Source organism: Sceloporus undulatus, chromosome 6 (assembly GCF_019175285.1).
Source record: "Sceloporus undulatus isolate JIND9_A2432 ecotype Alabama chromosome 6, SceUnd_v1.1, whole genome shotgun sequence".
Taxonomy (NCBI): domain Eukaryota; kingdom Metazoa; phylum Chordata; class Lepidosauria; order Squamata; family Phrynosomatidae; genus Sceloporus; species Sceloporus undulatus.
The window spans coordinates 73361770-73375704 of NC_056527.1; the positions used below are offsets into that span (position 1 = coordinate 73361770).

A 13935-nucleotide genomic window follows, 5' to 3' on the forward strand; every position below is an offset into this window, starting at 1 on the left:
CTCTTCTATAAATTACATTTCACATAGTTCATTTTTTCCAAGCAAAAAGTTTGCCAGTTCTGTACTTGCTGGCATATATGGATAGATGATTGGTTGGATGCTGCTCTGTGGGTTCCTTGAGTCAGAGTTTGCAACACCAAGAGAACATCTTTTGTGAAGGACAATCCCTTACCTCAGAGCTTTTTTGTAATATGCATGTTTGTAATATGGGAATAATAATATTGACCTACTTTGGAGCATTGTTGTAAGGGTGACTGAAGGAAAGAGAATTGGAATATGACCAGTTAGGGGCCAGTATAAATACTAAGGAATATGAAAGATCAACACAGATTCAATTTAGACAATGAGGAAATTGAAATAGTGACAGAGTTCCCGTACCTTGGGTCAAACACTGAACAGAATGGGGACTGCCTAACAAATATTTTGCTTTTTGTGAGATTTCTTCTGTTTACTTAGGAAATGGACTGACTAGCCATACATTTACATTTACAGCTACAAGCAAAAGGTATGAACTATATCCTGTGTTGTAGGCCTCAGTGACAAAGGCAGAGCAACACACAAAAGGAAACAACTATTGTTTATTATTTAACAGATGACAAAGGCTGAGGACAGAGCAAGGTTAAATGGTTTAAACTCAGCTAACAGGGGTTAGTGGGTGGCTGAAATGGGAAACAGGACCTGTCTTTTTTTGGCTGCATCATTATTTGTCAATTGTTTTTGACGTCCATTTTAAAATCAGTGAATTTCCAAGAAAATAATAATTATATACAAAATAATATTTAAAAATGTATTATGATTTTAAGCTGGTCTTCTGCAAGGAAGGAAAGGAAGTGAGGGAAAGGAAGCTGTGACTGACCAAAGAGATGCAGTAGCACCTGTGATTGGGAGGAAGGGAATGAATGGAGTGGGTGACCAGTGTTGGAAGAAGGCACAGGTCAAGCACAAGACCCCTGACAACAATGGCAGTGTCTGGAAACATTCCTGGAAGCATCAGACTACTGTGGTCCCGACTGCTTGGAAGAAAAGGAGGACCACCAGCACCTCCACCTCTATGGCCTGGGTGGTCCTCATTTATGTGTCCCTGCCATTCTTCCCCACCAACTCTGCTTTTCTCCTGGCTGGATCAGATTGACTGCTGAGGAGAACATAACACAGGAGGGGCGCTAAGGTTGCCATATTCCATTTCCTTGTATCCAAGTAACTAATTTGCATATCATGTCTAATTATGTGACTTTAATTTGCATTATATGATGCAAATAAAGAGCATTAATTGTTGCTTTTTTCTCCCACTATGTTTCCAACTTGATACAACTTTTTACAGTTACCACTGATCTGAGAAAACCAGTATAATGTTCAAAGTGCTTTGTTTGGAACAGGGTGATCTAAGTTCAAATCTCTGTTTCATCATGGAATGAACTACAGACAGTATCACCCAAGCAGAATTGTGAAGCGTGCAAAGGATGAGTTTCATAATAGTATGCTTCCACTTGCATTGTTTCTGCAAATGAACGCATACCACTTTGAAATGGATCCTTTTCACATCCTCACAGCAATTGTGCTTTGGTGCTGCGTGTTTCCATGACTGTCCTTCCGCTTTGCTCCCCTCGCCCCACTTTTCTGCAAGTATCTGGTGTACATAACACATGCACACTTGACTTTATTTTATTTTGCTTCTAGGCTGTCACAATTACACAGTTTTGATTGCCTGAAACAGTTTTTATTCCTGCAGTAGTGCAATTGTGCAATTGTGTTAAAAGTTTTACACACACACACCCCTATCTACTGTAGAACAGAGTAAAAAAACCAGAGTGGCTTCTTCTGTGAACCATGATGTCCTCTTTGCTTGGGTTTTGGAAGTGAAATGACTCCGGAGTAGGGTGGGAGAGAAAGGGGGAACGACAGAGCTAATATCAGAACTGCAGCTGAAAGAGAATTTGCATCAGAAGCAATAGGTGTGACAGTAGCAATATTGGGAGCTATGAACAGATTTATCCAAACAAAGAAAAGATTTGTTTCCTCAGCAATCTAAGTACAGTACAATGATAACCAAGCCACACCGTCACGTAATAAGGAATGTTCAAAGACAGAAATAACCTGGTGCATTTGTGCTACAAATACATCATGTGATAATCTTCCATGTGACTACTCACCACCAATAGCTCTCAACAAACCTACCTTACAGAATTGCTGTTGGTAGGGGTGTGCGGCCGGCTGCCATTCATGGAGGACATGTAACAGCAGAGCAGGGCAAGATCTCATTTATATATGTGTGTGTGTGTGTGTGTGTGTGAATTTTAACTATTTTTCCATGAAGAAATAAATTCCCCTGATGCAAGGAACAAAGAGGTTGACAGATCAGGCAATTTGAACTTAATGCTTAGTACTGAAAGATTCGAAAATCCACTTAGAAGAAGTGGATATAGATACTGAAATCATGTGTGTCTCAAATAGAAGTAGCAGAGGAGGTAGAAGGAATGGCCCACCTATTCCAGACCTACTCTTCTCAGAACTACGTGAAAAACTAAGAGAAAATTTGGTGGGTGATTTGCAGAAAGACTGGAAGTTAGCACTGAAACCTGTTAACTGTAAGCTTACCTCACTCACCAGTCACATCTGCAACATAGAAGAAACTGCAAATGCAGCCTTTGAACAAGGAGCCCAGTAAGATGAATGAGTGAGTTCTGACTTAAACCCAGAGCTGAAGAACCGAAGAACCAAGGAATTGTTCTTTAAATATAGCTAAAGGACCAAACAAGATGGTTCCGCGCAAAGCATTGATGTGACGAAGATATTTGGCAACCGAGGCGAGGAAAGTCTGAAAACTTGGAAGCTGAAGCGGGGTGCCGTCCAGGTGTGACGAACTATGACCGGGAAGAACCTTATCTCCTGAGTCGCCATGATGAGGAACTGACAGGACAATGGAGGGCTTTGAACAGAACGAGTTGCTTTGAACACGGACTGATCTGAACAACCTGTCTGTCCTCCCAAAAGAGGAAGTTGAGTAATGGGCTGCAATATTGCAAGACTTCAGCAGCCAAAAGCCAGAGAGAAGAAAAAGTATAAAGACCATGGACTTTCACCTCCATTTTGTTGGCATCTACCGCGGCAACAGTGTCATCCCCAGCCTTCGAGAACAACTGATCAATGTTCGGCAGAAGGAAAGTGTGTGTGAGTATTGTATGAATGTGTGAATGAAAGAGCTCTTGATAATCAATGGTTGTATTACTTTGTGATTCAATAAATGTTACATGCATGGTGTTTAAAACCAAATTTGGTGTCTCAATGTCTTTCTCAGCCTTGCTGTGAATAGGTTCATGGAGGGAGAGGTTTTCATTACACGCTCTCAGGATAAACAGGTTGCCCTTAGAATCTTGGGCATAACAGCCCAACATGAATCTCAGTTATGTGAACTTGAGAAAATGAATGGCTACTTAGCAGGCAAGGTAGAAGATTGAGAGAACTATAACAGACGTTTGAACATTCAAGTAAGAGGAGTTGTTGAACGGGCAGAACACAGTGACATGCTCTCCTTTTTAATCAATTGGCTGAACAGTGCTTGCCCAGATCTGAACCTGCAGATATCGAAAGAATGCACAGAATACCTGCAGTATATCCAGATCCAAAGTGATGATCTATACCCAGAGACATAATCATCAGCTTCACACATTACAAAAAAGATGCGGGTTTTGAAGAAGCTTACTGAAATTCCACACCTTTCCTACCAAAATGTCACCTTCCAGCTATTTCAAGACATCTCTCCTGAAACACTATGAAAACTTTAGAACTTCAAGCCATTCACAACACTCTTGCAACCAGCAGGAATAAACTACAGGTGGGGTTTCACCCTCAAAATAATTCACCTTCAAAAAGGTGAAACTGCCTTGACATCTCAAATTCAAATGCTTAATAATAATAATAATAATAATAATAATAATAATAATAATAATTTATTTTATTTATATACCGCTATTCCAAAGATCATAGCAGTGAACAGCAAGTAAGCTAATTAGCAAGTAAGCTTAACCTCTGTGAAACGCTCAGTCTTAACATACCTTGAAACCTTGAGCGGGAAATAATGGAAGACACTAGACCACCAAGGCTGAACAAATCTAACCCAAATACTTCAAAATGGATGACAACCCACCACAAGCAAGATAAACAGAATGGAAGACCCATGGCACCAAAATCTGATGCGTCTGCCTAATTTCTTTACATGGCATTGGACATTCAGGCAAAATAACCAGGAAACAAAAAGAAGGTATGGAGGGGAGGGGAGAAGAGAAAGGGATTTTTCTTATCCTCTCCCTGATTCTTTACCGCTAGTGACATCCCTTCCTCTGGCAGCAACTTGCCACCAATTTTTCCCTTCTGGAGTCTGTAATGTATCCATTGTCAACTGTTATTTGCTCTCTACCATCTTTCCACCACCACCCCGCTGCCTTCTTCTATGCTTCTTTGCCTACTTACCCTTTAGATTACTTTTCTAACATCATCCAATTCATTCTGCTTCTTGTTTCACACTAATACCTTTTCTTGAGATCTGTGCCCCTACTGTACACAGTAATGAACGCTGCCCGCCCGCCTGGGGAGATCGCCATTATAAAGCTTGATCAGAGTATGAGACAAATCTCACACATTCCTCTCCTTGGTTTGTTCTTGTGTCTTGTTCTTATTCTTCTTTTAAAAATGTTTGTTTATGGTATTACAGTGGACCCTTGTTATACACTGGGGTTTGGTTCCAAGATCCCCCGTCAATAACAAAATCCATGGATACTCAAGGCCCATTAAATATAGTGACATAGCAAAATGGTGTCCCTTATAAAAAATGGAAAATCAAGGTTTGATATTTTAAATTTATACTTTTTTTGAACATTTTCAAACCGTGGATGTTTGAATCCGTGTATAAGAAGGGCCGATTGTGGTTACCATTTTTCCAACATGGTAATTATAAAGTCTTTTTTGCCCACCTCTCAATATGTAAATGTGCAAATTTGGGGAAATTCTTGGCAACAGGAAATGTTCACACACAGAATAACCTTCGAAGTGCCCTCTTCAAAGTGTAATTTACTCATGGCTTAATAACTACAATCTTGGATCAGTTTAGGATTTTGCCACTGCTTCCACTGTGTTAATAATAATAATAATAATAATAATAATATTTAATTAATAAATAATAAAATATTTATTTGTAACCCACCTTTCCCTTTTGGAGGATCAAGGTGGGTAACAGCGAACCAAATACAGATTACATAAACTATAACAAAAACATTCCTTCAGTCTCTCCAACCCTCCCTACCTCAGGTATAAAATTAAAACAATAAAACCATGTAATCTACAATAACAATTAATTGACATGTCAATTAAAGCCTGGTCCACAGAAACCAAGAATCTGGAGGTGTAACCCTTCTCTCTTATTGAATGAACAATATAAAAACCAAATCTGTAATGAAATTAAGCAATTTTACTTAACAAATAGAATTTCAGAAACATCTGAAGCTCTACTATGGGGCACCCTAAAGCCAGTTCTTACAGGCCTGTTGATTAAGGAAGGAGCTACACAGAAAAGGATCAAGGATGCACATAAACACAAACACCTTCAGGAAATAGCCCAGCTGTCCCTTACTCACAAAGCATCACTTGATTCAAAAACACTTCACCAACTCCAAATTAAAAAAAGCAGAACGGACGGCACTCGATAATCGAAAGACAAAAACTGCCCCATACTATACCAAAGCATACTATTGTGAGTTTAATAATAAAAACTCCCAATTTCTTGCCAGAGCAGTTAAAAGTAAGGTAAGGAAAACTGTCATACCCACCCTCAGCTCTTAAAAAAATATCATAGTGACAGCCTTAAATAAAATCCTAGAGGAATTCAGAGATTTTTCCCCTCTACATTATATATCTCTGAATTACCTCAAAACATTATAATGGATAGTTTTGTAAAATCTTTTAATTTAACAAAAATTAAGAAATCACATCGAGAAGCACTAAACAAACCCATCTGATTAGAGGAAATAAAAAGAGCAATAGGTAAACTGAAACCTGCCAAAATGCCTGGTCCGCCTGGTCCAGATTTTCAGGCAAATTTTACAAATTACTCTCTGATCAACTAGTGCCCCACCTCCTGAACCTATTTAATTCTGCCCTTGATGAGGACTCCATACCCTCAACTTTGCACAAAACCCGGATAATCCCAATTCCAATAACAACAGAGGATAATCCGGAAAGCAAATCTTTTCATCTCACAGCAATCCTTAACCAAGATGCCAAATTGTTTGCTTGTATAATGGCCTCCAGAATAAACAAATTTGTTCTGGACTGCATTAATCCTGACCAAGTAGGTTTTGTGTCAGGCAGACACCTGGCAGATCCTACCCAAAGAGCACTTAATGTTATGTATCATTCCAAACAATCAAAATTGCCCCCTGGCCTTCCACTTGCTTGATGCCTTGAAGGCCTTTGATAGAATGGAATGGCCATATCTTTTTGGTATCCTACAAGAAATGGACTTTGGTCATAGATTTGTTAATGCATTGTATCACATCAATGATCAGTCAGAGGCAACGATTCCAGTCAACAGAATGGAATCGCCACCTTTTCCCCTCTACAGAAGAACCAGACAGGGATACCCATTGTCACCCTTTCGGTTTGCTCTCATGACAGACCCCTTAGCAAACTTAATCAGGTCCAACACCAATATAACCTGTCTGTACATTAATGGTCATCAACATAAGGCCACTCTTTATGCAGACAATGTGGAGTCCAGAAACATCTTTTCCACCATTGAAGGAGATACTTGAATTGTTTGGAAAATTTTCAGGATTCCAAATTAATTTTGACAAATCCATAATGGTGACTCTGAATACATCATATCAACAGCAACAATGCTAGCAAAATCCTATGAACCTGCAAATCCTCCCATCTGGATTCTTGGACTTGGGGATAACTATCACATGATATCTCCAACAACTCATCCCCAGAAACTATAACCCACTAACCATATGGATGTCACAAAGACTAAAAACATGCCAAACTTTAAAGCTTTCCATTTTTGGCCAAATCACCCTAGTTAAGATGTTTTTGATCCCTCACCTTTTTTTATTATTATTTCAGAATATCCCACCAACTCCTTCTTCTAAATTCACTAAATGGCCAGAGGACTATCTGTCCTGGGCACTGAGCTTTATTTCCAAGCCTTTCAATGAACCCAAGTTGTGCTCAGGGACGTAGCTAGGATTTTAGGAAGTGGGGGGGGGGGTCCAGACTAAATGCCACCATTATAATGGGGCTTGGGTGCGGCGGCACAACAGCACACACCATTCATTTTTCTAATGGAAGGGGGGGTCTGGACCCCAAGAACCCCCCCCTCCTTGGCTACGTCCCTGTTGTGCTACAGATTAAAGATGATGAGCCCACAAAATGGGCTAATATGGAAATTGGCAAAATATACTCAATGGAAGCTATTTATCTTCACAACCAAACTACAAAACATAAACTTAAGGTAATCGCCAATCCTTTTCTACTCAGCTCCCTGACAATTTGGAACAAATGGGAGACTTGACTATGGATGATTGGCTGGAAAAAATATGGAATATGTGGCTGATGGGAAAACTTATTAGCACAATGAAGTTTTGTAATGGACACATTTCAAGAGGACTTGATACTTTTTATTAACTATGTAAAGGACCATCCACATGGTCTCAAACAACATCTTTTGGAAAGACACCTTACAAATGGACACAGCATCATCGCTAACTCCCAAAAGGACTTAATTAATGGATCCTACTGCACAATAATTGTTAACTAATTCCACATCCTTTAGCTTTGTTTTGTTTTGTTCTGGTTCTTTTATTGTACTACGCCAATGTTATGTAATGTTACCTTGAATGGATTTTAAATTTATTAAAACATAAATAAGAAAAAAAGAATTGCTGTGGGTATTAAAAGGGAGAGAGAAACCATTTAAAGTGAACATGTGCTTTTGTAGTACAGTGCAAATAAAAGAACAACAGCAACAATGTTTTTGCCATGCAGAGACACTTCTAATGGTATTCTCATCAGGTTTTATTTTTTGCCATCACTGATGACAAAAAAAACTATTAATGCATAAAAATATCATAGGAAGCCCTTTCTAAACTTTCACCTTTGTAGTTTCTGTTTTGTTTCCCTGATAGAGTTTATATTGTACAATGGACTCTTGTTATCTACTGGGGTTTGGTTTCAGGACCGCTGGGGGATAACAAAATCCATGGATGCTCAAGTCCCATTAAATACAATGGCATAGCAAAATGGAGTCCCTTATACAAAATGGCATAATCAAGGTCTGCTTTTTGGAATTTACAGTGGGCCCTTGGTATCTGCTGGGGTTGGTTCCAGGACCCCCTGTGGATAACGAAATCCGTGAATGCTCAAATCCCATTAAATAGAATGGTGTAGTAAAATGGCATCCCTTACATAAAATAGCAAAATCAAGCCTTGCTTTTTAGAATTTAGGTCTTTTGGAGATATTTTGCAGCAGTGGATGGTTGAATGTGTGGATGAAGAATCTGTGGTTATGGAGGGCTGACTGTATATTTCTTTGAATCTTTCTAAACCGTGGATGGTTGAAACTGTGGTTAAAGAATCCATGGATATGGAGGGCCAGCTGTAGAGAAAAAAGTTATTCCTCTTTTGTGCACATTTGCGCATTTAACTTAGAGCATATGTGTGGGTAAACATTTCAAATGCCCATAACACACTGCCAATACAATTAGTGTGTGGAAATTGTTGTTGTGCATTTCAAGTTGTTTTTGATTTACGGCAACGACCCTAAGGTGAATGTATTACAGGGTTTTCTTGGCAGGTTTCTTCAGAGGGGGTTTGCCATTGCCATACTCTGCGGCTGAGAGAGTGTGACTTGCCCAAGTTCACCCAGTGAGTTTTCAATGGCTGAGCTTGGATTTGAAACCTGGTTCCTAGAGTCATAATCCAATGTTCAAAGCAATACAACACATTGGCTCAAATAAAAAAGGAATTCATATTTTCTTCATAATTGTTTGGATCCATGACTTAGAAGCTGGCAAAGACAGCCAGCTTATTAAATTTGCAAATGACACCAAATTAGGAAGGCTAATGAATACCTCAGATAAACAGGGACACAATTCAAAATGATTGGAGAACTGGGCCAAAACTAACAAAATGAATCTCAACAGGGAGAAGCATAGGGAAATATATCTAGGCAGAACAAATGAAACACACAAATATAGGATGTATGACATATGGCTTGAAAGCAGTACATGTGAAAAGAATCTAGGAGTCTTAGTACATCACATGCTAAACATGAGATGCAGCAGCTGAAAAAGCTATGCAACTCTGGGATGCATCAGCAGGAGTATAGTCTCCAGATCGTGAGAAGTAGTAGTCCACTATGTTCTGCTTTGGTCAGACTTCACCTAGAATACTGTATCCAGATCTGTGCATCACAATTCCTGAAAAATATTGACAAGGTGGAACATGTTCAGAGACGAACAACAAAAATGATCAAAGGTCTGGAAACTAAGCCTTATAAGGAACAACTGAGGGAGCAGGATATGTTTAACTTGGAGAAAGCTCTCTAAATGTCTGAAGGGATGTCATATAGAAGGACCAAACTTGTTTTCTGCTGCTCCAGAAACTAGAACATGAACCAATAGATTCAGGTTACAAGAAATGTAATTCCACCTAATCATTAGGAAGAACTTATTTACTGTAAGAGTCGTTTGACAGTGTAATGCACTGCCTCAGAGGTTGATGAACTCTCCTTCTTTAGAGGTTTTAAACAGAGGTTGTATGCTCTCTTACAAATATAACATTGTATTGTTCAATTATTCTGTCATTTCACCAAAATCTGAAAATCACATCAAGCATCTACTTCAATGAACTTCTGTCTACCTCTCCTCTTGCCTTTTTCCAGCTCCTTCTTTCCTTTGGAGTAGCACTGTGAGGTGGTGGCCTCAGCACAGGAGCAATAATTTTCCCTGTCCCTGTCCTCCTGGAAGGCCTTAGCTGTTTGCTGTTATCTTACTTGTCCAAGTTCTAGTCCTCCTTCACATCATAAAGGGTGTGTGAAAAATGTAGCCCATGCCAGGTGACACCTGGTCAGACCCTACTCCTGCTGCGGGATGAGAAGGGTGAGTGTGTCCTTCTCATTTTCATAATGGCAAAAGCTACCACTGCGGCAAAGAAGGGCTAGCTTGCCCCTCCCAGATTTTCTGCAGCAGTGGATCCCTCTTCAAGAGGAGGCACTGCAGTTGCGAAGGAGAAAGGGTGAGCCCCTTCTTTTGGTCACTGCCTTCCCTGTGTCATGCCCTGTCAGATCTGAGGAACTGAAAAAAGAGGCTGACAGTCCAGGGGACATGCCAGAGCATCCCCAGGAGGTGAACCTGCAGCCAGCACAGAGAAGTAACTCCCAGTAGCGACTAGAGTCAAGCTCACCAGAACAAGGACCTAGCCCCTAGCAGCTACTAGAGGCAAGTTCACCACACCTTCCCTCTGCCCCAACCAAAGATGTGCCAGCTCACCTGTACCTACCCCCCGCAGAGAGATTCCAGAAAAGGAAAGACACCAGAGTTCTCCGCAGTTAGGTAAGAAGCAGCCTGCTAATAGGAAGCACCTGTGAGACGCGAATGGGCTATAAATATCACAGCAATTCCCTTGGTCCAGCATGGCTGACAATTTTCCAGCTTTCTTGGAAAAAAGCCACGCTGTCACTTTGTTCCTGGATTGATTGCCTGTTGTCATGAACTGTGCCTGGATTCTGATTATTCCTTTTGCTTATCCCTTTGGATTAATGTATTGGACTGACTGCTGACTCATGAAGGACCTGGACTGGATTGAACAACCACTGCTTTCTCTGCAATCCCCTCTTTGTGCAAAGATGCTGAAGCTTTGAGCTGGGAGCTTGGATAGCTTTTCAAGGGCAAAACAGGACACCTCCTTAGCCTCACCTTGTGCTATGGCAGTGCACCCTTCCCTTTTTTCTTGCACAATAGTGCTTACACTGTTTGTTCTCCCATCCCTCCTAATTTTTCCTTGGCCTCACCTCATGCTGTCACAATGAACCCCTCATTTCTTATGCACAGCCTTTCACACTGCTCACTCTCCCAACTCTCCTACTCACTCCTTTGTCTTATATCATCTTATCATGCTTGTAGTGTACCACTTGCTTGCTTCTTGCACTCAGTTGCTCACACCACTCACTTTCATTTCCCTCACATCTGAAATTCCCAGGTTTTTGTTGAACAATTTGACAGAAAAGTGCCTTCACGATTTACTCAGCTTCCACAAGAACTACATCTTATTTTCTTAAAATATGAAAGCTTGGAATCCAGACCAAATGATTGGTCCAAATGACCACCTGGCGGGATGCCAAGATATTGCAATGGGCAAAGAGCTTCTGGCAACAGGTCAAAGAGTGAAATTGAGAAGCTAACCAGCATTGGATACTGGTTGTCTCCCATTCCCTACAAAGACTAAAGGAACCATTAGGAAAGTTCCCCTTCTGGATCCTGAAAAATATTTTTTGGGGTCCAAACCTGCACTTATTGTTCCTGGGGTTAAGGTGCAAAAAGATAAACTGAAGGGATCAAAAGGTTATGTATGCTATCTAGGATGTGTCTTTAAGTGGTCAACTTTTTGCTAACAGATCTGTCAGTGGTGAGTTAAGTACAGGTCACCCTGCAATTAAGAAAGGGGTTAATTCTTTGGGAGTTAGGCCTTAGATAACAGGCCCATTCTATCTCCTTTGTAATTTTATGGCTTTTGCTGGACAACATAGTCAACAAAATGATTGATGATAAAAATATTTATGAATGTCACCAGTATGTTAATAATGAAAACAAGTACTTAAATACTAACATATTTGTTACCACATATTAACCACTTCCTAAATTACATTGTCCAAGATGACATCATTCCAGAAAACGTTGAAGAGTCTGGATGAAATGCAAATGCCCTTCATCCTGAGAAGGTGGCTGATGTGAGCAAAACGCAATGATCAGACTAACTTTGGCAGACAATACAGATCTTAGCTGAGCTGGCATTTCAGCAGGGTACAAGGCTGACATGGTAAAGACATTTTGTCTTGCCTTCTTTCTCCAGCTGTACCTTGTGAGTCACAACTGCCATTTCCACAAAGAGATACAGGACAGACCAAGAGGTCCCCATACTCCTCCCTAAGAGGGCTTCAATCCATTGATGCCTCACCACTCAAGTTTTTGAATCTATTCTGACTCATGAAAATTGTACTGGGTAAGCTTGGGCCAATCACTCTCTCTGATGACCCTCCCATGAAATAGTATTGTGAGAATAAAGAAAATCAATAGAGAACAGAATGTCTCCCTTGGAGGAAGGCAGAATATACAGCAAATCAAATTAACAGATCAATCATTAAAAAAAAACTCTTGCATTCCCACCCAGTATGTGTCCTTGTGTGCTCTGAAGAAAGATGAAACCTTTCTGTGAGGAAAGTACAGTTTAAAAAGATTAAAGACAGAACCTGTGCTGTCTAGCATGGTGCGCCACACAGACATTCTTCTCCTTTACCAATCCTTGTTAACAAGTGATTGGTTACACTGTTGTGTGCCTTCAAGTCATTTCCAAGTCATGGTGACCCTAAGGCAAACTTACCATGGAGTTTTCCTGGCAATACTTGTTCAGAGAGGATTTGTCGTTGCCCTCCTCTCTGAGACTGAGGGTCACCCAGTGGGTTTCCATGGCTGAGCTAGAGATCTGAACTCTGAGCTCCAGAGTTGTAATTCAACTCTCAAACCACTATATTGTGCTTGCTCTCCAACAATGACAGTTTGCCCCATTCTGAAGTGTCAAGGCAAGCACACCCACCCACATCAACTCAAATAAAACCTGACAGGTATTGAAAACTCTGCCACCAGTATTTTTTGAAAAGGCTTACACCAAAGGCTTACCCTTGCATACTTATAGCTGGAATGCTCTCCATGTTCCAAACCATGCAGAACCAGTGTTATTGCTTTTATGACATCTCACCAGAGAAAGAGCATTACTAGTCCTTCCAAGCCAGCTTGCAGTTGAGCTGGACTCCTTCAAATGCCAGAATGAATGACAAGCTTTAACCTTTCTGAAATTTCTGTAACTCTTGCCAAGTGTCCAGCGCCTCTTATTCTCAAACCAATACACAATTCATGCTTGCGCACAGTTTCAGAGCAAACATTGCTTCCATTGCCCACTCTCCACAAAACAAGAAAGGTGGGGGGAAAGAGGAGGTTCTTACCTTCTATTACCTGAGCTGGTAGTACAGTAGGGAGCAATGAACCCAAAAGTAGCAGGAGCAAAGTCCAGGGCTGCTGAGAATGGCTGGAGAAAAAAGTGAAAGAGTGAATGGAAGTGCAAGAGAGGAGAAATCAAAAGTTCAGATCAGATGCACCAGGAGACAAGAGGGGCAGGATTCTTACCTAGGGGGCATTTTGGAAAATCAGGTTTTCAGGAGGAGAATCTGCTCCAGCTGCCTGCATATAGTAAGGAAAGGCAGAGGCTGCTGGTGCTGCTGCTTTTGGGTTCTCCCCCACCCGCCTTCAGCGCAGTGGAACAAAGGCAGCTCTCTCTCAGGCTGGCTCTCTGTGAGTCACTGCAATCCTACAAGTCAGGCTCCAGCACTGAAATCCGACTCCTTCTAAGTTTTCCTCACAGAACTCCCATCTTCTGGTTTCTCATCCTGCACCTCAGAGCTAAGGCCAGGACCTCACGCTCCTCCTGTTTGCTATCTGGCCTCAAACTTCCCATCTAATGACAGTTATACACCACCACACACTGGGAGATGTCCTCCACACCTCATTCTGCCACTGAAGGCAACACTGCCCTTATGGCTATTATCCTTCTATAGAAACATACATGTTTCCTTTTTTACATTTGATATGTCCCAGTGGTGCTTCTGTTGTTTGG

General features: G+C 40.9%; 1 protein-coding gene across 1 annotated transcript in view; it reads right to left on the minus strand.

Annotated features, from left to right (window-relative positions):
• Positions 1-13723, minus strand: part of COL15A1 (collagen type XV alpha 1 chain) — a 194828-nt gene extending 181105 nt beyond the window's left edge. Inside the window, 2 exon segments of the mRNA XM_042475322.1 lie at positions 13268-13350; positions 13449-13723. Of these exon segments, the coding sequence (XP_042331256.1) occupies positions 13268-13350; positions 13449-13459 (94 nt within the window). The 5' untranslated portion in view covers positions 13460-13723.
• Positions 13724-13935: the final 212 nt, after the last annotated feature.